This window comes from Centruroides sculpturatus, unplaced genomic scaffold (genome assembly GCF_000671375.1).
Source record: "Centruroides sculpturatus isolate CEXI.00-Female unplaced genomic scaffold, Cexi_2.0 scaffold68, whole genome shotgun sequence".
NCBI classification, from domain to species: domain Eukaryota; kingdom Metazoa; phylum Arthropoda; class Arachnida; order Scorpiones; family Buthidae; genus Centruroides; species Centruroides sculpturatus.
Genome location: NW_019384331.1, coordinates 925750 through 953675, shown reverse-complemented (window position 1 = coordinate 953675; position 27926 = coordinate 925750). Strand labels below are relative to the sequence as shown.

The 27926-nt window shown below is 33.2% G+C and overlaps 2 protein-coding genes across 2 annotated transcripts in view; one reads left to right on the top strand and one right to left on the bottom strand.

The window, feature by feature from the left end:
- LOC111629868 (poly(A)-specific ribonuclease PNLDC1-like) overlaps positions 1–27926 on the top strand; it is a 66946-nt gene that overhangs the window by 29590 nt on the left and 9430 nt on the right. The window contains exon 9 of the mRNA XM_023373782.1: positions 23063–23163. Within this exon, the coding sequence (XP_023229550.1) occupies positions 23063–23163 (101 nt within the window). The remainder of the gene's footprint in view (positions 1–23062; positions 23164–27926) is intronic.
- Positions 9358–13954, bottom strand: LOC111630108 (translation initiation factor IF-2-like). The gene is made up of 2 exons (XM_023374134.1): positions 13674–13954; positions 9358–11726 (listed from the first exon to the last, which is right to left on the bottom strand). Exon 2 carries the CDS (start codon positions 11718–11720, stop codon positions 10971–10973), a length of 750 nt encoding a protein of 249 aa, XP_023229902.1. The 5' UTR covers positions 11721–11726; positions 13674–13954; the 3' UTR covers positions 9358–10970.

The following is a 27926-nucleotide window of genomic DNA, read 5'->3' as shown; positions in this document are numbered from 1 at the left end:
ACAGTGACACCCTTGCCTGTCTTTTCCGACAGATGTTGAAGAAGAGAGAGCGAAACAGACCACCTTGGATATGTTTTTCAAGAAGTCAGCTGCCAAAAAACAAAGGATGGAACAAGAGGATATGACCCTGCAAGCTCCGGTAGCCTCTCCTGAATCTGACTCCGATTAAAAAACAATAAAAAGAGGCCTGCTGCAATGTGTAAAAAGTCTGTATCTGGACAAATGTGTGAAGAAAGTGTTTCTCCACCTCCTCCTCACAACATCTGACTACCCGGCATAATCGGTGACTGCTGCATTTTCATTTTTTTATGGTACAGTACAGTTATTTTATGCTGCGGATGAATTATATGTTTTAACATGTATTTCTATGGGAAAATGCATTCCCTATAACACTTAATGGACATGCACCTGGAACGGATTAAGTATATTATCTGAGGCACCACTGTATTAATTTTAAGTAATTCAAAGTACGTTAAAATATAAAAATATTCACGCAATATGTATTTATATTTTAGAAAATAGAAGGGAAGCGGTGTTTCCATATCTTCCATGGATGGCACGTCACTAGTATAACAACATAAAAATATATAAAAATATCAATCTTTGTTCTTTCCCAAGTGAATGAATCCGAGAACATCATTCATAATGAAATACGTACAATATCATCAGCATACAGTGGCGTAGCGAACATAACTGGCACCTGGGGCATGACACTTTATTGGCGACCCCTCAAAAAACAAATCTTGTTTGTCTTGGACACCATTTGGCATCCCTCTGTGAGTGGCGCCCAGGGCATGATAGACCCCCTTGCCCTCCCTCACTATGCTAGTGTCAGCATATACCACATGTTGGTATTAGACTTGTTAAGTGAAGTATTTATGTATAATATCAAATTCTTTAAAAATACTGNGTCTTGGACACCATTTGGCATCCCTCTGTGAGTGGCGCCCAGGGCATGATAGAACCCCTTGCCCTCCCTCACTATGCTAGTGTCAGCATATACCACATGTTGGTATTAGACTTGTTAAGTGAAGTATTTATGTATAATATCAAATTCTTTAAAAATGCTGACGAATGGGAAAAATTTCCACTGATGGTTGGCAAGTATGTTTCTATTAACAGCAGGGCTGTGGAGTCGCGTAAAAATCTACTGACTCCGACTCTGGCTAAAACACCAAAACTCCATGACTCCGACTCCACAGCCCTGAAAACCAGGATTAATGTTGCTTTTAACACTGTTTAAAATTGTACACAAACTCATACAAATTAAAATTTTATTTTTTTTGAATTGGTACTTATGGAAGTTTTGTTTATAGCGATAATAATTTCTATCAATAACTTTTATAGGCCTATTAATTGAAAAAGGCCAATGGTCATAGGGTCGTTTGGTCAAATAAATAAAAATTAACTGTCTTTTAGAATTAGAACTATAGAAGCATTTCATTCATTTATTCATTCATTTAGATTTATTAATGTAACAAGGTTACATGACCTGATGTCGCAAATGCATAATTAGGTATTATAATACAATATATTTGTTAGTCGGTTTTACAGACATAAAATGATAGTACAGTATCGTTGTAAAATTGCAGGTATATGTTTTGATTTTACATGACAATTCTTGATAATTAAGTACATTTGTTGATTTACAAACATAGATAGTAATAACATGGATAATACTATGTACTAACAGCAATTGGTTGACACATAGAAGTTAGCGAGTCTTTTTACAAGAGTATTACAGAAATCATCTGTAATACTCTTCTATAGAACTATAGAAGCAGTAAAGCTTTGCTTTCTCTTTCAATTTTCTTTTTAAAAGAGACATATATGATAATTCTACGTGTTTTGCAAATGAGTATTTGGCGCCGACCCGTATAAAAACCGCTATAAACAAACCACCGTCGGGCCACATACTGACTGTGCACCGATCGGGTTGCCATTGTTTTTGTTTCCGTCGTGGAGTATCACGTGGACGGCGGATGCGTACAAAACATGACACGTGACTCCAGTTCGAACACGTTTAGCGGAGTCCGCCATCCAACGTAATACTCCACGACGGAAATAAGTTTAAGCAGTGGCGACCCGATCGGTGCACAGTCAGTAAGTAGCCCCACGGTGTTTTGTTTATAGCGGCTTTTATACGGGTCGGCGCCAAATACTCATTTGCAAAACACGTAGAATTATCATATATGTCTCTTTTAAAAAGGAAATTGAGAGAGNTTGTTTATAGCGGTTTTTATACGGGTCGGCGCCAAATAGTCATTTGCAAAACACGTAGAATTATCATATATGTCTCTTTTAAAAAGAAAATTGAGAGAGAAAACGATGTACGTGATAACCCACATTTTAAGATCATTATTAGAATGCCTATGAACTTCTTGGGAAGTAGGCCTGTCATCGTAAATAGCCAGTTTCAAAGAAAAATAATCAGCACTACGAAAGTACTATTCAGAAATGAAAATACCTGAGTTGTTCGATATAGTTCTTCACAGTATAATACACAATTCGATGCATGTGTTTGCCCTGTGGTGCTACCGTTGTTCAGAAGTTTCGTCTTTATATACTCTGTGTCATTGTTGCAGTAATTAAATGAATGTAATATATATATTTTTTAGTTATATTTATTTTTATATGAATTATATTTAGTTTATTATTTTTAAAAATTATTACTATTTTTTTATTATATGCTAGAAATGTCTACAGATGGCGCTACATGTGAAGGCGGAAGTTGGACGTAGACAGAAATTAATTGATATATAGAAATTAATCAATATTTTGGGGGGTATATACGACATTATTTAAGTTAGAAGTGTGTTAACTGAACTGCAGTGAGAAAAATTTCCCATTCCCACATTCATGTTTAGCTCACAAGCCAGAAAAAGTTTATTTACTAAATTTATGTAATAAAACATTTTTTTTAAATATTTAAAACATTGTTTTAAAACAGTATTTTATAACGTAATATAAAACTGTTTTAAAACAAATAAAACAAAGGTTTCTAAATAAAACATGTATTATTGTTTTATTTTAAAAAAAAAACATAAATTTGCCAACCCTGATCTTAGTCGAGTTCAAATTGCTAGTCGGCATTTGTGATTATTTTGTAATGTGTATTAAATTGATTTAATGTCCAAAATGCCAAGAAGAAACCACGTGTTTACTGATAATTGAAAAAAAAAAATTATCCATTTTTGAAAAAAGTCTATGATCGTATTGACAAAGTGAAATATGAACTGTTCTTTAATTTTCAGTAACTCATGGGCATTCTGACATTAAAAATCACTTGAAATGTGAGAAACATAAGGCAAACCTGGTAGCAATAGAAATTTCCTCAAATATATTGTCATATTTTAAAAGTACCAATTTAAGCGACAAAGAATTTTTAAAGATAGTTTACACTAGTGAAGAATATTAATAATTTCTTAATAATAAGGTATATTCAGTTGAATTGTTAAAAATTGCTTTTAATTCATTGTTTTTTGTTAACAACTTTTTACATAGCCTTCTCAATCATAAGTAGTTATCCTAGTAGGCTTTATTTTCTGTTGTGACTATTTTCTCAAAATTGTCCCAGTTTGAGAAAAAATATTATAGTAAGCCTATGTTTATTTCTTGCTTTTGATGGAGTACTCAAACTGCATCAAAATATTTATATACAGCAGTCCCGTATAATGTGGGATGTGTTCTACATTATAGGAAATTGCATTATTGGATGATTTTATGCAAGTTTAAACCTATGTTTAAGAAGTGAAGAAGAAGACATATATCTCCAGATTGTAAAATTAGAATTTAGTATGATAGTAAACACAAGTTTTTTGTCATGTTATATGTGAGTTCACTGTACTGGTTCATTATTCTCATACTGATACAGTATGTGACATCAGTTGTCTCCTGCTAAACTCTAGTCATGTGAAAGAATGAAGAGTTGTTCTAAAGGTTAGCTCACACTGACATCCTGCAGTGTCCACAGACCAAAAAGAGGGGCATAAGCTATAAAAAAGAGCATGATAAAAATATGTAATATTTGGGCCAATATAATATATAAAATATATACAGCATACATACTGTATTTTTTCACATATAAGATGAATTTGCATAGAAGATGAGGTGTGACTTTAAAGATCAAAATAAAGAAAATTAGATTTATTAATACAATTTTAATTTTATTTCATTTAATCACAAATAAAATAACAAATGCATGTATTAAGGCAAACAACCATGTTTTCTTGATGCTATCATCTTGGTCTACGCGGACTTGCCCTCCAAAGCTTCATTATAACTCTTCTCTTTTTCACTCACTCCACAAAGCATCATCCTCTGATCTGTCAAGTGAATTTCAAATGCAGTATTTCCTGAATGACTTTTCTATTAGCTCATGAGGAATGCTTTTCCACACACCTGATACCCATGTAGCAAAACCAAAAGATTATAGAAGTGNATAGAGGATGAGGTGTGACTTTAAAGATCAAAATAAAGAAAATTAGATTTATTAATACAATTTTAATTTTATTTCATTTAATCACAAATAAAATAACAAATGCATGTATTAAGGCAAACAACCATGTTTTCTTGATGCTATCATCTTGGTCTACGCGGACTTGCCCTCCAAAGCTTCATTATAACTCTTCTCTTTTTCACTCACTCCACAAAGCATCATCCTCTGATCTGTCAAGTGAATTTCAAATGCAGTATTTCCTGAATGACTTTTCTATTAGCTCATGAGGAATGCTTTTCCACACACCTGATACCCATGTAGCAAAACCAAAAGATTATAGAAGTGCAAGACCGGAAAAGGTTTATTTTTAATGATTCAGAATGTGGAAATATTCATTAAAAATACCAATTTAACAAACATGAAATAACTAAATTTATAATGATTGCTAAGTGACCAGCTATTTTCAGACCATTTCTTTGAAAGTGACATTCACCTTGACCTTGATAGCACACTGCTATAATGGCAGCATGAACTATACATGGTTCACAAAAATTATTGTAAAAACGCAAAGAATCCTTCACTCGTGCATATAGAATGACCTAGGTTTTTTGAAGCATTGAAATATGAATATGCGAGTAAATATGGTGTGTATGTATGTATGTATATACACTAGCAGATGAGTCCAGCATTGCTCATGCAAAAACAAAGATTCAGATTATTAGATTACTTCATACTTTTAACCCTTATATTATATTATATAGGGACCTTGAATAAGTTCCCTGTGCTTTCCAACAGATGGCATTACCAGAACCATGTGTGTATTTTTAGATGGTGACGCATCTGTAAGGAAGTACAATAAGCAACCTTGAAATTCAGTATATGTCATTTCGTCGAAGTGTAAACAACTTATTTTTTCATTGTGTTAAACATGTCGAGTTTCATGCCAGAAAAAGAGTATTTGCGGGGAATTTTATTGCATTATTTTATTAAAAAAAAATCTGCAGCTGAAGCACATAGAATTCTTGTTGAGACTTATGGTGACCATGCTCTGTCGGAAACAACATGAGAGATTGGTTTAGACGCTTCAAAAATAATGATTTTGATGTTGAAGTTTATCTTCAACATCAAAATCATTATCAGGCACACCAAAAAAGTTTGAAGCTGAGGAATTGAAGGTGTTACTTCATGAAGATTCATGTCAGACGCTAGTTGAACTTGCAGAATCATTATGAGTTGATCACACAACAGTTTCGAAACATTTAAAAGGATTAGGAATGATTCAAAAGCAAGGACATTGGGTGCCATATGAGTTGAAGCTGAGAGACCTCAAACAGCGTCTTTTCACGTGTGAACAGCTGCTTAAATGGCAGAAAAGGAAAGGTTTTCAGCATCATATCGTGACGGGCGATGAAAAATGGATACACTACGATAACCTTAAGCGTAGAAAATTGTGGGGTAATCCTAGCCATGCATTAACATCGTCAGCAAAGCCGAATATCCATGGTTCAAAGCTTCTGCTCTGCATTTGGTGGGATCAGCTAGGTGTAGTTTATTATGAGCTGCTCAAACCAAACAAAATCATCATGGGTGATCGCTATCGAATACAATTCATGTGTTTGAGCCAAGCATTGAAGGAAAAACAGCTGCTATATGAGCAGAGACATGACAAAGTGATTTTGCAACATGACAATGCTCGGCCACATGTTGCACAACCGGTGAAAATGTACTTGGAAACACTTAAATGGGAAGTCCTACCCCACCCGCCGTATTCATTAGACATTGCCACTTCCAATTATCACTTGTTCTGATCGATGGCACATGGCCTGGCTGAGCAGCACTTCCATTCTTATGAAGATGCCAAAAAATGGGTTGATTCTTGGATAGCCTCAAAAGATGTGTCATTTTTCCAACGTGGAATTCAAATGCTGCCAGAATGATGGGAGAAAGTAGTGGCTAGAAATAATTACCGTTTACCAAAAAAAAATAAGATGTCAAACTTAATCAGCATTATAAATAGTGAAGATATAAATTCAGCCAGGAATCAATTCAAGATTGCCGGTGTTGTATACAGAATGTCATGTACTGTACATGTCGATATCCAAATTATTACATCAGAGAAACCGGAAGAAGGTTGGAGTTGAGAATAAAGGAACATGAGGCGGCCATCAGATTGGGGAGAATGGAATTGGCATGGTTTTTGCATTGTAGAGAATTTGATTGTAATATAAATAGAAAAAATACTAAAATATTGTATAAAATAGAAAATTGTTTAGAAAGGAAAATTGTCGAACATTTTTGCATCACTGCATATACAAATGTACTTAATTTAAAAACCGGGATGAGTGTCGATGCATGCTGGGAAAGGTTGCTGGATATAAAAAATGACTAAAGATTGCTGTCTTGATGTATATCCACTGAGGAGGACTACTGGAAAGGCGAAATGCATTTGGAGTTTGTCAATTATAAAGTCACTGGTAATATGAAAGTTTAATTTATTTCTTGTCACTTGTTTGCCTTTGTTGACCTGTAAAATCCTCGAAGTCAGAAGTAGATAGAGTATATTTTTTACTTGGTTTTAACTGAAAATAATTTGTTTTTTAGTGATTACTAAAATAATATTCGAAAAGAAAAATATCTGTCCTTACATGTAATGACTTTAACAACAAAAAAAAAATACATTTCACAGTATAATTTGAAAATGTAATGATGTTTTTCTGGTGACAAATTATATTGCTGATGTTAATTACCCTTTGTGTATTTTTAGTTATAAGAATGGTGCTACTTTTATGATAGTTCTTATTTAAAAAACTTGATATTTTTCATTTTATTGCATTTTTGTGTAGCACAATTCATGTTTCTAGTTTTATTTTTTGGTACTTGAAGCATATGTCTATACATACAATATACATTTCAATGTATATTGTAAGTTAATAGTTAAGAAAACCTAAGTGTTGAAGGGATATGAAGAAGCAGGTAATTTTGTGTGTGTTAAGTCCGATATACAATTAAACAAAATTGTAACCCGTGTCAGGTGTGTGTATGTTATCAAGCATTGATGTATAGTCCACAGAATGGTCACACGTGTCAGGTGGGTTGATATAATCGTATCCCTAAGAATGCGGAGTGAGATTGTCCCACCTAGAGAGGGAGAAATTGTGCGCTTCCTTTTGGTGTGTTGAGTCAGTGCTGACCAGAGTGTATAGCTGTGTGGCTGGTCAAGAACCAGTGTTGTGATTATAAAATAATTGTCGGGTGCCTGAGCGCTGCTCGCTTGTGGACTGCCAGAATGTCACTTGCTTATTTGAGAAATTAATGTTCGACTCTGTTGTTATGTTGTAAAGGAACTGTGTACTGTTTTTAGACCATGCAAACGGAAACATTTTACATCACATTTTTTACAACAATGTGATTGTCACAGTTCTTACACTGATGTAGCTACCTACATCAGTGTAAGAACTGTTTAATTTAATATTTTCGGGTGTCATTTAGTATATAGTGCAAGTTAGAAGTACCTTATTTTGCTCTATATTGAACAGATATTCTTTTCACTTAGGGACAGGAAACAATGTTTAGATTTGAAATGCGTAGATTAATACTTTTTCCCGTAGGAAATTATTCAGTAAGTAACAAAATTGTCTGATGCAAGAAATAAAGAAAACATGTATCAAAGAAAGGTGAATTTGAAAATAAAATTTATAATATTTCTTTATATACAACATTGTGTGTTTTCTGAGAGTATGCATAAAGATTGTTAGCAGTTCCTATCCTAGAGCATTCTATATACAGTTCATCAAGAGAAAAACATTCTTGTAATTGTAGGACAACAAATTTCAATGTTTGTCCTGCAATTTGTTAATTGACATGGAACTGTAAGTGTCTAAATTGAAGTGACACTTGTTGATAGATAGTGACTTCATGTATATTATGTTGTTGTAGAGCAAGCATAGCTGTATCTGATTCCTTGTTAACATATTTGCATATATATTTGATAGACTTGACAGAGTTACAAAATTCTATCTTTATGTAATCATTAAATGTTTTAGTCAACAGAAGGCAGTAAGGAACTATCCATTTATTGACAATTTCATGAAGTCCAATTCTCATTGTAAAGCCTCCATCATCAGGTTTTCTTCTGCGATATAAGGGATAACTATCTCCTGTTTGAATGTTTTTTATAAATTGTTTTATATTTGGGCTGCAATTTTCAAAAATTGTAAACCTGTAAACTCCCACTGACATTTGTCTGTCTGCCCTTCCTTAATCTTGAGAACAGAGTTATATAGATGAAAATTGAGAACAGATATAGCATGTTTAGGAGCAAGAAGTGTGATTAACTATATACAAACTTCCAGTGCAAACTGGAAATTTGTATTTTGTTGAGTGTGCAATACATATTGAAATGATATGAGTTTTGGTTTGACCAGAAGTCATGTTATTTGAATGCAAAGCTTCCCCTGAATGGAATTAGCTAGATGATTGGCATGAGTTTATTGTTAACAGGAAAAGTATGATAAATAGGAGCAAGGCACCATTAAAATCAAGAGTATATATTTTAAGTTAAATTAATTAAAAATTGCAGCCCAGCATTATGATGTCGTCGCAATAATTGCTTGTTATATTTAAATTTTATATTGTGTTCGTTTAAATTTAGAATTTTCAACTTTGTAATTTGTTCTCTTTTAATTTTAAAATGCTAGTTTTGTATTAGATTTGTTAGTTTGTTTCATTTCTGTAGATTCTAACTGAGGAAGATGTATGAATAGGTCAAAAATGTTTTTGACCTATTCATACATCTTCCTATGCTGAAAGTCATCGAGGTGTGTTTCTATAACTCATTGTTTTGGGTAACGTTTTATACATTTATTGTATTTCATACATAGTGAATTAAAGTTTAGAAAACAACACAGACCATGCACCATTTGAGTTTGAACTATTTCAAAGAATTCTTTGTCTGCATTAGAGTCTGAAAGTTCAGTTGAGATAACATAATCAATTTGGTCAACTTGAAGTTTGTTAATCAGCCAAATCAAAATATGAGCATGAGGCAGTCCCTTTTTTGCTATTCAATAGTGTACATATGGATGTTATAGGTGAAAAATGTTATATTTTGTGATTAAATCTATCAATTTTAATAATTTTAAGTAAAAAACTCTGGCTGTGAGATTATGTCTATGAATGTATGTTTGTCCAAGTAGTAATTCATTCTGAATTAGTACTTGGACAAACATATATTCATTGCATGTAAATGTAATAAATAGATCAGGTCAACTGTAAATGTGAACATATATAGCATTGCATCTTGTGTTTTCTCATGCATGTAACATGGACTGCCTACAAAATTTGATAAAAGAATGAAAAATTGACCATATTCTTTTCCAGCTACATCATTGTTGATTTCATCTCTTAGATGTATATATGAATCACATCTTAAATCTCTCTGATGAGTTCTGATGTAACAATTTTTCTGCTTCTATTTTTGCACACACGTCAACAGCAAATTAATGAAGAAGGTTTCTAGCAAATATAAAATGATTTAATGAATTATTACAAACCATAAGTTTGTAAGCATGGAAGTCCATGCTGGGAATTTTTCTCTCTGGAAACTGTTTTGTTAAAATGTACACCTGAGAGAGGTATTCCAAAGTGATATCCATCTTCTCCAAACGGAGATAGTAAAGAATATTGCAAAACATAATATGATCTATGAGTTTCATTAATAAATTGCAGAATATTGTCTAGAGTTTTAAACACAATGTCTCGCTTGTCATGTTCTTGATTAGCAGTGAATACAGTCAGTTCATTGCAGTTCATTTCTAATTTGTTAAAATCAAACCTCATGTATGTGTAGTGCTAACATCATTTTCCAGTTCAGCTAAAAGCATTAATTTTCACACTTATAATCACACAGCCTCCTTCATTCTTCCATCTTGCAATTGTTTAACTATATCCTCCCAATATCTTGTTTTTAACACTGGTGTCCAGTTTTTTTAAGTCTGTGCATTAAATGATGTTTAGATGCTTTTTTAAGACATAAATGAAACATTGCTTCAGAATTCTTACATTCTTAATGTCGTACCAGCTTCTAAGTACTACAGGTTCTTTCTAACATACTTCTGCTTCTTTTTCTAGGGTCCATTGCAATAAAATTGTGCTATTTGTTGGGTATCGGGTAATGGATTTGAAATGCTCTTTGACCCTGACATTCACTGATCTGTAAGTGGATCCTACATAGAAAAATTTGAAGGAGAATGAAAGAGGCAATATGATATAAGTGTGAAAATTAATGCTTTTGGCTAAACTGGGAAATGATGCCTGAGGTTTGATTTTAACAAGTTAGAATGAAAAGGTATAGTATGAATTATCATTAGATTGTGAAAAATGTATCATTTGAAATATTGTTTGATCTATCAAAAATATTTTAATCAGATAGAACAATAACTTTTGTTCATTACTAAGCTGAAGTTGTCCTAAGACAGGATGAAAATGTTCCTTTGTGGGAAAATTTAAATAGTTGGCTATCTGAAAATAAGCATTAATGCAGATAGACTGCAACTACTTTATCAGATACATAAGTATATTGTGGATCATACGTAAAGTCATTTAAATTCCACTGTGGAGCATCACAATCTGGACATCGCGATCGCAATCGTCTTTTTCCTCGAGCCTGAAGTTGTGTATCATCTCTGTCTTCTGGTTTTTGTCGTCTGTAAGTTTTTAAGTTTCGTGCTTGAAAACTGCTTTGTTCTTGTTCACAAGTTTCTTGTTGTCTACTTGCATCTTGTATTTCACATTTGGTTTGACATTCTTTACAAGTATTTTGTTGTCTATAATCAGCGTGTCTTTGAAGTCTAATTTGTTGTCTATATTCAGCTTGTCTTTGAAGTCTAATTTGTTTTCTATATTCAGCTTGTCTTTGAAGTCTAATTTGAAGTTGTTTAGCAGCTTGTTGTTGTCTATATTCAGCTTGTTTTTCAAGTCTGATTTGACGTTCTTCAGAAGTTTCTCGTTGTCTATGTTTAGCTTGTCTTTGAGCTTGTTTTTCAAGTCTGATTTGACGTTGTTCAAAAGTTTCACGTTGTCTGTATGCAGCTTGTCTCTGAGCCTCTGTTTCAAGTCTGGTTTGATGTTGTTCAAAAGTTTCACGTTGTCTATATGCAGCTTGTCTTGCAGCTTGTGTTTGAAGTCTTTGAATACGTTGCTCTTCTGTTTCGGCTGCTCTTTCTGCTCGCCTTTTCTTAGCAGCAGTAGTTTTTCCATAAAGAAAGCGTTTCTTGGGTGGCATAATCAGCTGTAAGAAAGTAAATAGTGCATTGAAACTCATGTTTAATAGTGTTTTTGAAAGATGTTGCCATACTTGCCAACCATTAGTATGGGAGTGTCGGTAGAAAAATGCTGATTTTTGAATAAAAGTACTGACAGCATAAAAAGTGAAAAATTCTTTATTAACATTGCACAAGGTTTATATATTAATTAAATACTGTTGATAAACAAAATTTAATTTATCTCTGCATATGATATTTTATAAAGCTATCTGCATAAACACTGTCAAGAGTATGGCAAAAGCTTTATATTTTTTAACATCATAATTTTGAAAAGACCAAGTATTTTAAGGGGCACATCATAAATTTAGGTGTAGTTTTATGATGTGTTACATCTTGATCTGTCAGCAATCTTGCATGAGTGCCTCCTGTCATATATGTTTGTGCTATGGTTTGCTTTGTTAGTGTTACAGTGTACTCACGACAGTTGCTATCAGTCAGTTTATTGGCTTTCACTGCAATTTTTATGGAGAATGATTTTCTGATTGTGATTTATTTCCTATCTCTGTCTTACTTTTTTTATCATATATCTTTTTCATTTGCCACACCGCAATGCATGGGAAGCCCTGCAATGCCATGTGGGAAAACCCTCATCAGCCTATTTTGTTATTTTATAAAGATTACTAATGTTTGTAAAATATTTCAAATCTGAAAGAACCATCTAGTTTCTTTTCATGAGAAAGTTCATATCACATGGTCTGTATTTTTTAAGCAACAAATTGGATGTTTCTTTGCTTTGGGTGGAGAAACTGTAGCACTGCTCAATAACTTGGTCTAACCATAAAAGTAACTCATTTCCCTCTTAAATTGATTATGGCCAACTCTTATGGATTGGCCATAATCAATTTAACTGCCACTAACATTTAAGGGCACTAACATTGCCAGACTTGAAGATACAATTTAATATATCCACCATTTAAAATGATCATATTTGAGCTAAAATTCTTATATATATATACCAGTGGCATGCAGTGACATTTGATGATAAAGAAGCTATGTCAGCCCTGGATAGAATCATTGGAAGTGTTATAAGATATTTTGATGTGTAGCATCCACCAGGTAAACCGTGCAAAGTCAGTGCTTTGTAAAGCGCATGCATGAATGCGTATAATCTGGCTGCTTTACACAATTCAAATGTTTTCACCACGGAAGCTATCCCTTATTCGACAATACAGCACTTTCATTGGGAATATGTATATATGAATTTATATTCAAATATACAATAGCAATCTTATCATTGTTTTTCACTTGTATAGATAACTTGTAATAAGATACATAATGTGGTGATAATGAAATATTAATTTTAAGTAATTCAAAGTATGTTAAAATATAAAAATATTTGCACAATATGCATTTATGTTTTAGTAAATAAAAGGGAAGCAGTGTTTCCATATCTTCCATGGATGGCACGTCACTAGTATAACAACATAAAAATATATAAAAATATCAATCTTTGTTCTTTCCCAAGTGAATGAATCTGAGAACATCATTCATAATGAAAAAAATACAATATCATCAGCATACAGTGGAGTAGCGAACATAACTGGCACCTGGGGCACGACACTTTATTGGCACTCTCTCAAAAACAAATCTTGTTTGTCTTGGAGTCCATTTGGCGTTCCTCTGCGAGTGGTGCCCGGGGCATGATAGACCCCTTGCCCTCCCTCACTATGCTAGTGTCAGCATATACCACATGTTGGTATTAGACTTGTTAAGTGAAGTATTTATGTATAATATCAAATTCTTTAAAAATACTGACGAATGGGAAATGTCCACTGATGGTTGGCAAATATGTTTCTATTAACATTGTTATAAATCTGACTGAAAACCAGAATTAATGTTGCTTGTAACAGTGTTTAAAATTGTACCCAAACCCATACAAATTAAAATTTTATTTTTTTCTAATTGGTACTTACGGAAGTTTTGTTTATAACGGTAGTTATTTCTATCAATAACTTTCATTAGAATTAGAACTATAAAAGCAGTAAAGCTTTGCTTTCTCTTTCAATTTTTCTTTTTAAAAGAGACATATAGATAATTCTACGTGTTTTGCAAATGAGTATTTGGCGCCGACCCGTATAAAAACGGCTATAAACAAACCACCGTCGGGCTACTTACTGTGCACCGATCGGGTCGCCATTGCTTAATTAAGCTTGTCTCCGTCGTGGAGTATCACGTGGACGGCGGATGTGTACAACACATGACACGTGACTCCAGTTCGAACACGTTTAGCGGAGTCCGCCATCCAACGTAATACTCCACGACGGAAACAAGCTTAAGCAATGGCGACCCGATCGGTGCACAGTCAGTAAGTAGCTCCACGGTGTTTTGTTTATAGCGGTTTTTATACGGGTCGGCGCCAAATAGTCATTTGCAAAACACGTAGAATTATCATATATGTCTCTTTTAAAAAGAAAATTGAGAGAGAAAACGATGTACGTGATAACCCACATTTTAAGATCATTATTAGAATGCCTATGAACTTCTTGGGAAGTAGGCCTGTCATCGTAAATAGCCAGTTTCAAAGAAAAATAATCAGCACTACGAAAGAACTATTCAGAAATGAAAATACCTGAGTTGTTCGATATAGTTCTTCACAGTATAATACACAATTCGATGCATGTGTTTGCCCTGTGGTGCTACCGTTGTTCAGAAGTTTCGTCTTTATATACTCTGTGTCATTGTTGCAGTAATTAAATGAATGTAATATATATATTTTTTAGTTATATTTATTTTTATATGAATTATATTCAGTATTATTTTTAAAAATTATTACTATTTTTTTATTATATGCTAGAAAAGCCTAGAGATGGCGCTACATGTGATGGCGGAAGTCGGACGTAGACAGGAATTTATTGATATATAAAATTAATTCAATATTTTGGGGTGGTATATACGACATTACAGTACAGTAATACCCCGATTTACGCGATTTTCAACTCTCGTCGATTTGTCTTTTGTTTGAGCGCCACGCAATTCTTGATTATTTACTCCTCCCACACTGTTGTTCAGCTTACATGTTCGGATGTGTTGTGCGGAATCGATGCACAGCTACAATTTATTTTGTGTTATTTATTTCTGTGTTTGTTATATCAACAGAGACTTGAGAGACCTTGTGTGGTGATTTCTTGTAACCGTGAACGAACCAAAAGGCGAGATAAAATTAACGAGAACATTTATTAGCTTACATACATCTGACTTGGATTTTACACAAAAGGCATCTGCAATCGTGAACAATTGACGAAAAAAATATACATTTATTAGATAATAAACAAAGACTCATTTTGTAAACAATTTACCTCTTGTATGTACAACTGACAAGGTTACCTTTCAAATTGTAAACAGAATCGATCTCAAGCAGTCTTTTGATGGTTGGACATACTGTACAAAAGAAATGAACACATGGCGCCTAACTTAAGTGTGGTTTACAATAACGAATGTGATTAATCTTAACACTCTACTATGTCATCCAAACGAAGTAGAACTTATTCTTTTGCATCAAACAAGAAAAGAAAAACTTTAACTTTGGAATGTAAAGTTAACATTATTAAAGACTTCGATACAAAAATGAAAATTTGTGAATTGGCAAAGAAGTTTGATCTACCGGAATCGACAGTCAGAACAATTATAAAAAGTAAAGAAAAAATTCTCGAAGCTGTGAAAAATGCTCAATCTTTAAATTCAAGCATCATTCGTAAACGTCACGGTATTATCGCTGAGATGGAAACAATGTTAAAATTATGGTGTGATTATCAAGTAAATGTGAATAATTGTCCTCTTGATCAGAACATGGTGTGCTCTCAAGCTAAGCTGATTTTTGAGAGATTGAAAGAGGATGCTGGAGAGGTGGCTAAAGATGATGAGTTTAAAGCTAGTAACGGTTGGTTCAGCCGATTCAAAAGTCGATGTAATTGGCATAGCATTGCAGAAAGTGGAGAGGTGGCAAGTGCTGGTAAAGAGGCTGTGTCTTACTATCCAGAGAAATTCAAAGCTATGATAGATGAAGGTGGCTATACCAGCCAAACCATATTCAACGTAGGTGAGACTGGCCTGTACTGGAAGAAGATGCCTAAAAAAACTTTTATCGCGCATGAAGAGAGAACGTTTCCAGGTTTTAAGGCCGCCAAAGATCGATTGACAGTGATGGTTGGCGCGAATGCAGCTGGTGATTATAAGTTAAAACCTCTCTTAGTTTATCACTTGGAAAATCCAAGAGCATTGAAAAATAAATCTAAAGCTGGCTTGCCTGTGATTTGGAAGTCAAATCGTAAAGCTTGGGTGACAGCTTCCCTTTTTGAGGACTGGTTAGGTCATCACTTCATACCTGAAGTCAAACGTTATTGCCAGTCTAAACAAATTTCATTTAAAGTTATGCTAATAATCGACAGTGCACCAGGTCACCCTCCTGCAACTTTAACTAATTTTGATCCACGTGTGAAAGTTCTATTTTTGCCACCAAATACAACCAGCTTGCTTCAACCAATGGATCAAGGAGTCATCAAAACATTCAAAGCTTATTACACAAGACGATTGTTTGTACATCTGCATGAAGCTATGAGACAAAACAACGAGCTCTCTGTTAAAGACTTTTGGAAACAATTCAATGTTTTAGATGCAGTGAGAATCATTAGACAATCATGGAATGAAGTTTCACAAAAAACTTTAAATGGCGTCTGGAAAAAACTGTGTCCCTTTTTTTTCACCACTGAAACTCAGGCGGAATCAGTTCCAGAGCCTGATGAAATTGGTAATGTGATTGAAGAAGTTGTCGATCTTGCCAGGCAAATAAATTTAGAAGTGGATAGTGATGATGTTCGAGAGCTGCTGGATTCCCACAATCAGGAGCTGAGAATTGATGAGCTCATAGAAATGCGTGAGCAAGAGCAAGACATTGAAGAACTTGATTCTTTAGATCCAATTCAGTCAGAAGATCAAATGATGGTTGGAAAATTGACAGAAGGCCTCAGTTCAATTGAAAAGGGGTTACAAATTTTAGAAAATATAGACTCCAACGAAGAGCGCATTTCTTCTACAAAACAAGAAATAAAAAAATTATTAGCTTGCTACGAGGAAATTTTGCGGGAGAAAAAAAAATCTTTGAGCCATCAGATGAATTTGTTAGATTTTATGAAGCCTTCTACATCAAAATAACTTCAGTTTACGATTTTAATAATATAATTTGTTATACATATGTATTATCTAAGATTTTATTAAACATTTTTTTCTAAATTAATGTTTTCTTTAGTCTCTGGCTCCAATTAGAAATAATTTGTATGTATTTATATGCAAAATTATACCCTGACTTATGCGGTTATCTCTTGGTCCCACCTAACGTGTAAGTTCGGGGTATTACTGTATTTAAGTGAGAAGTATGTTAACTGAACTGCCGAGTTTCAGAGCAATTGTTCGAATGGACTAGGAGTGCACAGCAAACAAACACCCTTATATATATATATATATATCAAATTTAACGTTCAAACTCTGAAGCATTTGATGTAAGAAGTACCATTGTATTCCGTAATCTATATATATGTGTGTATCAGACCAAATGATGGGCACAAATGCTCTGAGCGTTTGTGCCCATCATTTGGTCTGATAAGCCCTCACTATTATCTGCCTCATGGTTGTGGATAATTTAATTTAATTGATATTATTATATCAAGGGCTAGAAGCAACTTTTGTAATTTCTAAACTGTTTGGGTTCTTTTTGTTTTTGCTGTTTTGCTTCAGAACTGGCAAGAGCTCCTCCTCTTTTAAGTTTGGGCATTGTATAAAATATAAATCAAATCAACTTTTTAGTAACAAATACACTAAGTACACTTTACACAGTTTCACACTTTATTTTTGATTTATATTCAGTCACTCTATCACTTTGACTACTCAGACTTCACTGTTTGTTTTTATTCACTCACTGCACTACTTTGGAATTTTCACTTCTTTTTTGGTTCTTCCCTTTGTCACTGATAAGAAACTGACGTTTGAACCCATGACATATCTTGCTTTATATAACCCCACCAATGGTTAGGCCCACCCATACAAAAAAAGGCTTTGAATGGTCCACAATGCTCCAGAACATTCCTCAACATCCCGGAACATTCTGGAATGTTGTGGAATGGTCTTGAATATTCTCGAATGTTCTGGACTGTTCTAGAAATTTCTAGAGGGCGAAACTTCCAGCCCTTATATCTTCAATAGCACGCCCTTCAGGTAAAAACAGGAACCTTTTTCATGGATGGGGGATAGAGGGTTACCACACCATATAACTCCCTTGATTGTACTGGGACTCTTTTGAGTTTTAGCGGCATGCACATTGTGCACTTACTTTTATAATATATATTGAATTGATGATTATAGTATATGATTTATGTAACTACAAAGGTTATCTTATGTAAGGATTTGTCATACCAAGTGAGCAATGTAACACATTTTAAAAATTCTTTAAATTGTGTGCAGTAGAGGAACTTAGAATTTTAAAAATGTGTTAAATTGTCATTCAGTGTGATAAACCTTTATGTAAGATAACCTATGTAGTTATATAAATCAAATACTATAATATAACAAACATTAAACCAAAAACCACATAAAGAGTTTGATTATTTTAGCCTATCAGTGTGATGTTTATCACAATGCTCAGATGATACAATTTCATTGGTCAAGTAGACACCAATTGAAAATATATCTTAAAGTTTTTAATCATATTTTTTCCTAATGTTAATTCTAAGAAACTGTACAATTTACAACCAAATATCAAATGATAATCTTCCAATGAATCAAATTTCACAAAAAATGAACCAAATATTTAAACTCACCACCCTCAAAAACCACTTTAAGACATATTTTATGCAGGCTAGTAACCTTGTATTATTATCAGGCAGGGCTGTGGAGTCGCGTAAAAATCTACTGATTCCGACTCCGACTATTCCTTACCATCCGACTCCGACTCTGTTTCATATACATAACAAGTTGGTAAGTAAAAGGGAGTCGAAGTCGGTGAATTTTTTGACGACTCTGACTCCGGCTAAAATACCAAAACTCCACAATTCCGACTCCACCGTCCTGATTATTATGTAATTTTCCTATTTGAATGCCACCATACCACTGGTCTGATAGAAAGAAGGAACTGTTGTGGAAGGAGGTTGAAGTAATTCAACCAAAAGTAGTCATTGACCTCCCAGAAGAGAGAATGGTCAGTGACTATGAATTAATACTGGTCTACTATTATTGATAATATTTGAAAAGTGATTTGTGTTAGCTAGGTTGTGATGGCTCTGCATGTGATTGAATTTGCTAACCTTAGCATCCAAAAGACTTCATATGACTTGTTTAAATAAAAAAAATCTTGTAAAAATGCAACAATAATTGCTTTTACGTGATAATAGTGTTATATTTTTGAAACAGATTGTATAAACTGCATGGGAAGTATGTTCTCGTAAATATCATATTTATAGAAAAATTATTGGGCTGCAATTTGAAAAAAATTGTAGACTTGTAAATTCCCACTGTCATCTGTCTGTCTGATCTTCCTTAATCTCATGAAAGGAATTATATAGAACAAGATATGGAAAGCTTAGGAGCAGGAAGTCCATATTAACTATATACCAGTGTATGCTGTGACATTTTATGATAAAGAAGTTGTGCTGGCCTTGGATAGAATCATTGGAAGCATTATACGATATTTTGGAGTGTAGCATCCATGAGCTAAACCGCATGAGGTTGGTGCTCTTTAAAGCACGTGTGTGAATGCATATAATCTGGCTGTTTTACACAAGTTACATATTTTGGCCGTGGAAGCTGTCCTGTATTTGACAATATGGTGCTTCCATTGGGAATATGCATATACATTCGAATATACAATTGCAATCTTATCAGTTTTTTACATGTAGTATAGAAATTTGTAATAAGATACATAATGTGGTTATAATAAAATATTAACAATTAAATTTGAATCAATTAAAATTAAAATATGAAACTAATCGTGCAATATGTATTTATATTTTAGAAAATGGAAGTGGTGCTTCCAGAGCTTTTGTGGACAGCATGCCACTGTTATATATGAACTTCAGTTTGAACTGGAAGTCACGTTACTTCAATTTGAAATTTTCTCCTGAAAGAGTTAGATAGATAATTGGCACAACTCTATTGCTAACAGGAAAAGTGCAATGTACAGGGGCAAAATTGCCACTAAAAAAATTGAGAACATTGTGACCAAAAATTGTAGCTTGAAATTGTGACATGTCACAATAAATAATCGCTTGTTAGACTTAGTTTGGTTTATTTCATTACAGCAACATGACACGAGCGATCTGCTGAGAGGGATATATCCCAGGAAGACTTTTATGGGAAGCTGGAAACCCTATTTAGGTGTTACTAACATGAAGAAAACCCAGAAAATTCCATGTTACCAACTCATTGTCTATGCTCAAACCCAAAACTAAGTAACTACCACTGTTCAGTGGTTTATCCGCTCTGCTACTAGAGGACATTTACTAGAATTAAGGAGGTACCATTTATAAATGATAAAATTTGAGTTGTTAGATGTGGAAAATTAAATACTTATAGACTTTCACAGGGTAACACTTTCAATTCCACACAGGCAAGTGCTATATGCTACCTGTTGCAGTAATGATATAACTTGTCTATTTTGTGCTATATCATTGTCGCAGTAATTAAGTGAATTTAATATATATTTTTTAAAATTATATCCATTTTAAGAATTATATTTAGTTTATTATTATCTCAAATTTTTTTGCAAGTAGATGGTGCTACACTTAAAGACTGCAAATCTTATATAGATAGAAATTAGTTTGATATTTTGAGGTGAGATGTATGACATGATCTAAGTTAGAAGTATGTGACTGTAACTGCTGAGTTTTGTAGCAGTTGATCAAATAGCCTAGGAGTGTGTTGGGTTGTTCCCAACTGGCCAGTATAATAATTAATTGATTGACACGATGCATCAATATTAAAAAAAACAAAACATTTATTCAGAGATAATAGAGGATTAACTCCAATTTTAATTTTACTTGGGGTATAAGCAGTCGTACGAAACGTGGAGCGTAGCTACATGCAGCCAGGTGCTAAGGCAGCTAGTCCAGAAGTGAGTTAGGTTCTCAGATGTTCCTATGCTACTGCTCCGGCCCTTTCTGTAAAGCAGTAAAAGTGGTCCGTGACTAATATATATACATGGAATAGCTCGCAACTGTTACGGCTTAACAAGAAGTAGATCGTGACCGCAACAAGTGTATAGCAAACAAACATCCTCATTTATATACATTGCTGGCCATTAAAATTGCTATACCATGAAGGAAAGCAAAGAACAGAATCATTTATTTTACACATACAGTATAATGAAAGGATCAAATTGGTAGGTAATCTTAAGGTACAGAGCACTCAGCATGTATCTTTTATACAAATTTTGTGTTTGTTACGTGCAGCAATTTTAATTGCCAGTAGTGTATATAGATATATATACAGGTATCCTTGTATTAATACAGTTAATTAATTCCTCAATGCCACCACTTATATTAAAAATGCATTAATCAAATACAGTGATAATCAAATAGAAGCAGAAGGATAAATATGGTACAGTGGAACCTTGGCACTCAACCGAACAATCACAACTCGCTAGAACAAATTTTCAGTTAATAATAAATGTTTTTATTTTAATTTTGTCATCAGAAAAAAGTGATAAAAATGAGTAACTAATTTAAAAATAAAATGGAACCTTAGAGCTCTTTTGGAGATTAAGAAAAGGGCAACATGATGACAAAGAGGGGACATGTATACTTTCTTAGTATGTTTATTTACATGTAATAACAAACTAAAAGCAATCTCTCCATTTTTCAAGGATGGCACATCTTTGTTTCTCAGATGCGATTTTTTGTTACTCCTTTATCTGCTTGAGTCTTTTTTGATTATATCTTTCTTAGCTAAGATTGTATCTACTGTAGATCTGTTGAAGTTATTCTGCCTACAATATCAGACATCTGTCCACTTTCTACCTTGGCTATTATCTCTTGCTTAGTTTCTGTAGTGAAGACAGTTCTTGACACTCCTCTCTTTTTAGGCCCCATAATATTATCAGTTTTTTAAATAAAAAGTTCAGAAAAGCACTTACAAAAATTCAGAAAACAGAAATTAACTAGTGCAAAAATGGTTATGTATACAACTGTGAAAGTCTCGTTCCATAAACTATTTATAGATGCCATTAAAATACAGTTTTAAAAATCCTAAGCGCAGTGTCACTTCTTGTGTTTGTTCTGTCAGGTGTTCGTAATCTGAACATGTGTTTATTGTTTGAACATAATCTTTCGTGAAAGTGTTCGTTGTCTGATTTGTTTGCAGTCCGAACTGTTCATTAACTGATCACCCACTGTATATATATCTATATTTTTTTTTCTAATGAAGATTATTTTATACATACAGATGTGAATATGAATGTTAGTATTAGAATAGAGTTGCTAGGTAATTGGGGATAAAATTCAGGACAAAATGAATTCTTTCTGAAAAATACTAGGACATTTCTCAATGAAAATAGGGAATATTGTTGGTCTGACGACAGTCATTGGTAATTAACGCCTGTATGATAAAAAGTTTATTCTAATAGGGATATTCTGGGACATGTAATAGATGTGTATTTTTACTCTGCCAGTGACAGTAATACATTTAAAATGTGGAAAAAGTAACATATTTTGTTTGAAAAACTGTTCCTATAATGACAAGAAAATTGCTAAGATTTAACTCTGATCAAATTCTTTAAGGATGGATGCACACAGGTAGCAGATATAAGGCAACATTGAATGTCAGTGACTGCTGCAACCAATCACTGTTTTGATTTGACATTTAGAATGGGTGATTGTTGAGCCCCTTGTCAATATTCAATGTCTCATTAATTTTGTCACTCACATGCACCTTTGTTGAGTCTTTTGTTATTGAAGTAGAGAATATTCTGTATTCACAACCTTTACTAATAACACTGCTTTTTGTTACAACACTAACTTTTTCTTCTTTCACAACTTTCAGTGGAAAACTTTATTAAGGATTATCAATAAAAGCAAAAGTGAAAGTACAATTTACATAACAATACAACTAAGAGTAAGAAAATAAGGAAAAGTTTCATTCCTGTTGCTAGATGGCAGGCAGAAAAAACGTGGGACAATAGGCCATCCTGATAAAAATTTTCAAGATGAGAAAAAACAATGTCAAAAACTGGGACAGTCCTAGAAAAAAGGGACATCTGGCAGCCCTCTGTTAGAAGTTACTTTTGAAAATGATATAACTAATTAATGTCTGTCTATTTCCTTAGAAATATTAATGAAGATGCTTTGCAAGATCAGTGCTCATCAATCTCTTCCTGGTTAACTACAGCTGAAGAAGGTGATGAATTTGAATTAAAAAAACATAAAGGTATCTATATATTTATATTTAAAACTCATTATAAATACTGTATTTTTAATTTATGTGTATGTTATTGTAATTAATGCATATATTAAGAAAAAAATATTAACAGTTGGATGGCTGAGGCAATAAAAGGCATCAGCCTACTATTCTGAAGGACACATTTGAGTCCAGAGTCCAGATTAGATTTTCCAAAATTTTAATGGATGATTTGATCTAGATATGTTGGTCTACTAATGGTGGTTGAATGACTGTTCCTCATCATCCCAACCACCTTCATTTTGGTCTAGTTGAACCATGATGTTTATGAAAAAGCTCTCAGTGCCTGCAGGTTAGGAGTTAAAAAAAGTAGACTGACATTAGGCATGAATAATTAAAGAATCTTCAAATACCGGATTAAAATACAAAAATAATCCCTCATCAAACCTTTAACCGGTATTAAACAAGAGTAAAATTACATGCAAACGTTTTCGGATCCCTCCCTGGGTCCTTTCTCAAGCAACTTTTCTTCTTTAAAATCCGTTAGAACGAAGACCAGTAGAATGAACTTCTTCAAAACTGCGATATTCGAAAAACTACTTCTTCCGAACCACATTTCAAAAGTCGAAATTCAAAAATCAATTTGAATCACATGCATTCCAGTATTCCGTAATGTAATGCTTGTTTTTCTTAAAAGGTTTTTATGGATTTTTACGTTAACAAAAAAATAAATAAAAATAAAAATAAAAAATAAAATAGCATATCAGCGGGTATGATGTTTTAATACCCTATTTACTATACGTATTTATTAATGTGAATCCTCTTTCTGGAGTAGGGACAGGGTAATCTCATCCCTCGAGTTATAGGTGCAGAAGTGTTGTATGCTTTGCAAATTTCCATTTGTTCCAACCACTTGAGGTGGTCCGTAAACGGTGTAGTAATGAGGAGTTTGGCGTTGTCGAAGTTTGCCGAAATCTCCGGGTCTGACGCATACATGGATAACGACGTAGAACCTCTTTTGTGGAGGATGTCCTGTCGGTGTTCAGTCCATCTGACACCAATAGCACGTTTAGTAACGCCAATGTAGACTGGTTCGCTCTCAAATCTATGGTCCATGAGGGGGACAGCGTATACCCCAAAACCTAACGAGTATAAGCTACCAGGGGTATACGCCTCACAAACCGTAGATTTGAGAGGGAACTGGTCTACATTGGCGCTACTAAACGTGCTATTGGTGTCAGATGGACTGAACACCGACAGGACATCCTCCACAAAAGAGGTTCTACGTCGTTATCCATATATGCGTCAGACCCGGAGATTTCGGCAAACTTCGACAACGCCAAACTCCTCATTACCACACCGTTTACAGACCACCTCAAATGGTTGGAACAAATGGAAATTTGCAAAGCTTACAACACTTCTGCACCTATTAACTCGAGGGATGAGATTACCCTGTCCCTATCATGGCAGGCCCTACTCCAGAAAGAGGATTCACATTAATAAATACGTATAGTAAATAGGGTATTAAAACATCATACCCGCTGATATGCTATTTTATTTTTTATTTTTATTTTTATTTATTTTTTTGTTAACGTAAAAATCCATAAAAACCTTTTAAGAAAAACAAGCATTACATTACGGAATACTGGAATGCATGTGATTCAAATTGATTTTTGAATTTCGACTTTTGAAATGTGGTTCGGAAGAAGTAGTTTTTCGAATATCGCAGTTTTGAAGAAGTTCATTCTACTGGTCTTTGTTCTAACGGATTTTAAAGAAGAAAAGTTGCTTGAGAAAGGACCCAGGGAGGGATCCGAAAACGTTTGCATGTAATTTTACTCTTGTTTAATACCGGTTCACGGTTTGATGAGGGATTATTTTTGCATGAATAATTCTTTATTAATTCCATTTTAAAAGTTTTTATACTGAGATAAAAATTTACCTAGATGCATAGGGTAGGTGCATGTCAGATAATTGCTATGATTCATTATAAGTGGGTGGGATGTTTATAAAAGTAGTTGTGTCATAGTATCTTTTACTGTGTATTATTCCTTAGTACAATTAAGGAGTTGATTGAGGTTACACATTGCACAGTTTTGGGAGTGGATATATGCAACAGCATTATGAGCATGACAGGGATGGGATGATAGTTCAAAAATATAAAATTAACATTATGTAATTTATGGATAATCCCTATGTCAATGAATATAAATATAATCCAAGTCAAATTATATTCAACATGAATTTTATGGAATTAAGAGTCTAAACATTAGCATGTATTTAAAGAAGCTAAACTTGGATTATTGGATTAAACACTTTTTGAAGCTGTTCTCTCCATCTCTATAAAGATTTTTGAAGCTGTTCTCTCCATCTCTATAAAGATGGAGTAGATTTCTATAAATACAAATGAATATCTTGATTTTTATTTGAACTTATAGAAGAATATTAGATATATATTTGTATAATAATAAATTCATTGATAGTTGGCTAGATAAATATGGTTTTGGTTTGTTATACTATAGGCCTAAATGCATAGTATTAAAAAGTATCTTTTAATAATTCAAATAAAGTTAAAACTTAAATTTATCATTTAGGAAACATAGAATTGCCATTACTTAATTATTTTGATTAAGATTTAATAAGCTATTTTTATCTTCTTATTATCATATAAAATATATCAAGTTCGTAAACTATTTCATTAATAGTTTGGTATAAATAGTTGGTTATAAAAATGGTCGTCAAAGCTGTAAACAACATTGTGGAGTTGTATATGAAAATAATTTCAAGCAGTAAGTAAAGGATGTCATTTGAATATCTGCTAACTGATGATCCAACCGACCTTATTGTACCTGGAGAAGGCCATTCAAAACGGTCGAAAACATTTGTATTTAGTGATTAAACTGCTAGAAACAAAGTGGGAAAGTTTTGAATTTTCCGATGGTTTAGCTGTTTTATATGTTGATTTAGTAAACGTCTCTTCAATCTGGAAAAAAACTTTCCAGTAGACTATCTCACAGCCAATTCAGGTTTTAAACTCCTTAAAGAGTCCTTAAAGGTTATAAACTCTATAAAGAGTCCTAAAAGGAGTTTATAACCTGAATTGGCTGTGAGATAGTCTACCGGAAAGTTTTTTTTCGGATTGAAGAGATATTTACTAAATCAAAGTGTGAAAGGTTTTGTCTTACTTATTTTTAGTAGTTCTAGCTTTGAATGCATAGAAATTTCAAGCAGAGTTGGAATTAATAAAAATATACCATATAGCAGGGGTGGCCAAGCTCCTTGATAGTCCGAGCCATTTTTCAAAATTGAAATTTTTCGCGAGCCGCAATTAAAGGTATGCAAAAAATTCCAATTACAAAATATATCTGTAGCAAGAGTGATACATAAATAAACATCTCTAAACCCGATATCCAATATAATAAGACACCAACCGAATGCCGTAAATTAATCGGGCTATTTTAATGCTAAATTCTAAATAAATTACGTAATTAATTTATTTAGAATTTAGAGTGATACAACTTGTTTCCTCCAGAGCACAATGTCAACTGTTCATTGCAATGACAGTTTACAAATTCAAAATCGGTCTGGAGTCGGTCGATAACGGACGATTACACCACTGTTTATGTTCGTTCGCGCAGTTTTTGATGAGTCATATCATTCTTAACTTGAATGGAAATGAAATTTGTTACAACGTTGCACTTAGTCTTTCATATTTGTTGTTAGTAATTTAAAAGACATTTGAAACACATACGGACGATAATAATTTTTTAAAATATAATAACACAAAAATGAAAAGGGAACTCGGGTACAGTACATTTATAGAGAGCCACAAATAATCCTTCGAAGAGCCGCATGTGGCTCGCGAGCCGCAGGTTGGCCACCCCTGCCATATAGGACTCTAACCTTGATATGAACTTAAATATAAACTTATACTTAAATATAAGTTATAAATCTAAAAAGTAGTCTGATGATTCATATTTTGATGATGAAATGCCTTATGGTACCATTTATCATTTTACTAGATTTACTATTATTATATATTGATTTACATAAAAATGTCATTGAAACTTCAAAAACATTGTAGTTTGAAATGATGGATAAGAAAACAAAGATAATTTTTTGTCACTTCATGATATTTTTTTGTAAATGTAAATACTGTTGTTCAAGTTTTTAATTCTACTCAATTATATATTGAGTTTTAATGAAGGAGTTGATGTTAGAATAAGTCAGCAGTTTTTTATATCACTTCTCAGCTGTGATAGTCATCCTGTCATTCTGAGGGACCTTAGTTCGAGTCTGGATTAAATTCTCAGAAATTTTTATGACTTGTTTGAACTAGATATATCAGACCATTTTCCTGATCCATCAGATTTACAATGGAGCAAGCAAGTCACAATCTGGTTGCTCCATTGTGAATCTGCCAAAACCATGATGGGCATGAAAAGAGGCCTTTGTAATGTTTACAGGGTAAAATGAGTTTATTTTAAAAAAAATAGAATAATTTATAAATTGGATTATAGAGAAATTTCAAATTAAATAGAAATTTATTTTGTAATAAAGAATGGAATTAAATCGTTTTCAAATTTATTTATCATAAGTTATTTAGAAAAATAAAGCATAAATAACAACTTTTAATCTTATGGTCTAGAGACATGCAGTTTTTGTTTGAAAGAAAACAGATCCACTATGTTTATAAATGCTACAAATTAATCAGATTTTAAAAATTTCTTTAAAAAAAAAAATTTTTAATTTCTTTTAAAAATTTAAAAAATTTCTTTTAAACAATGTTTTTT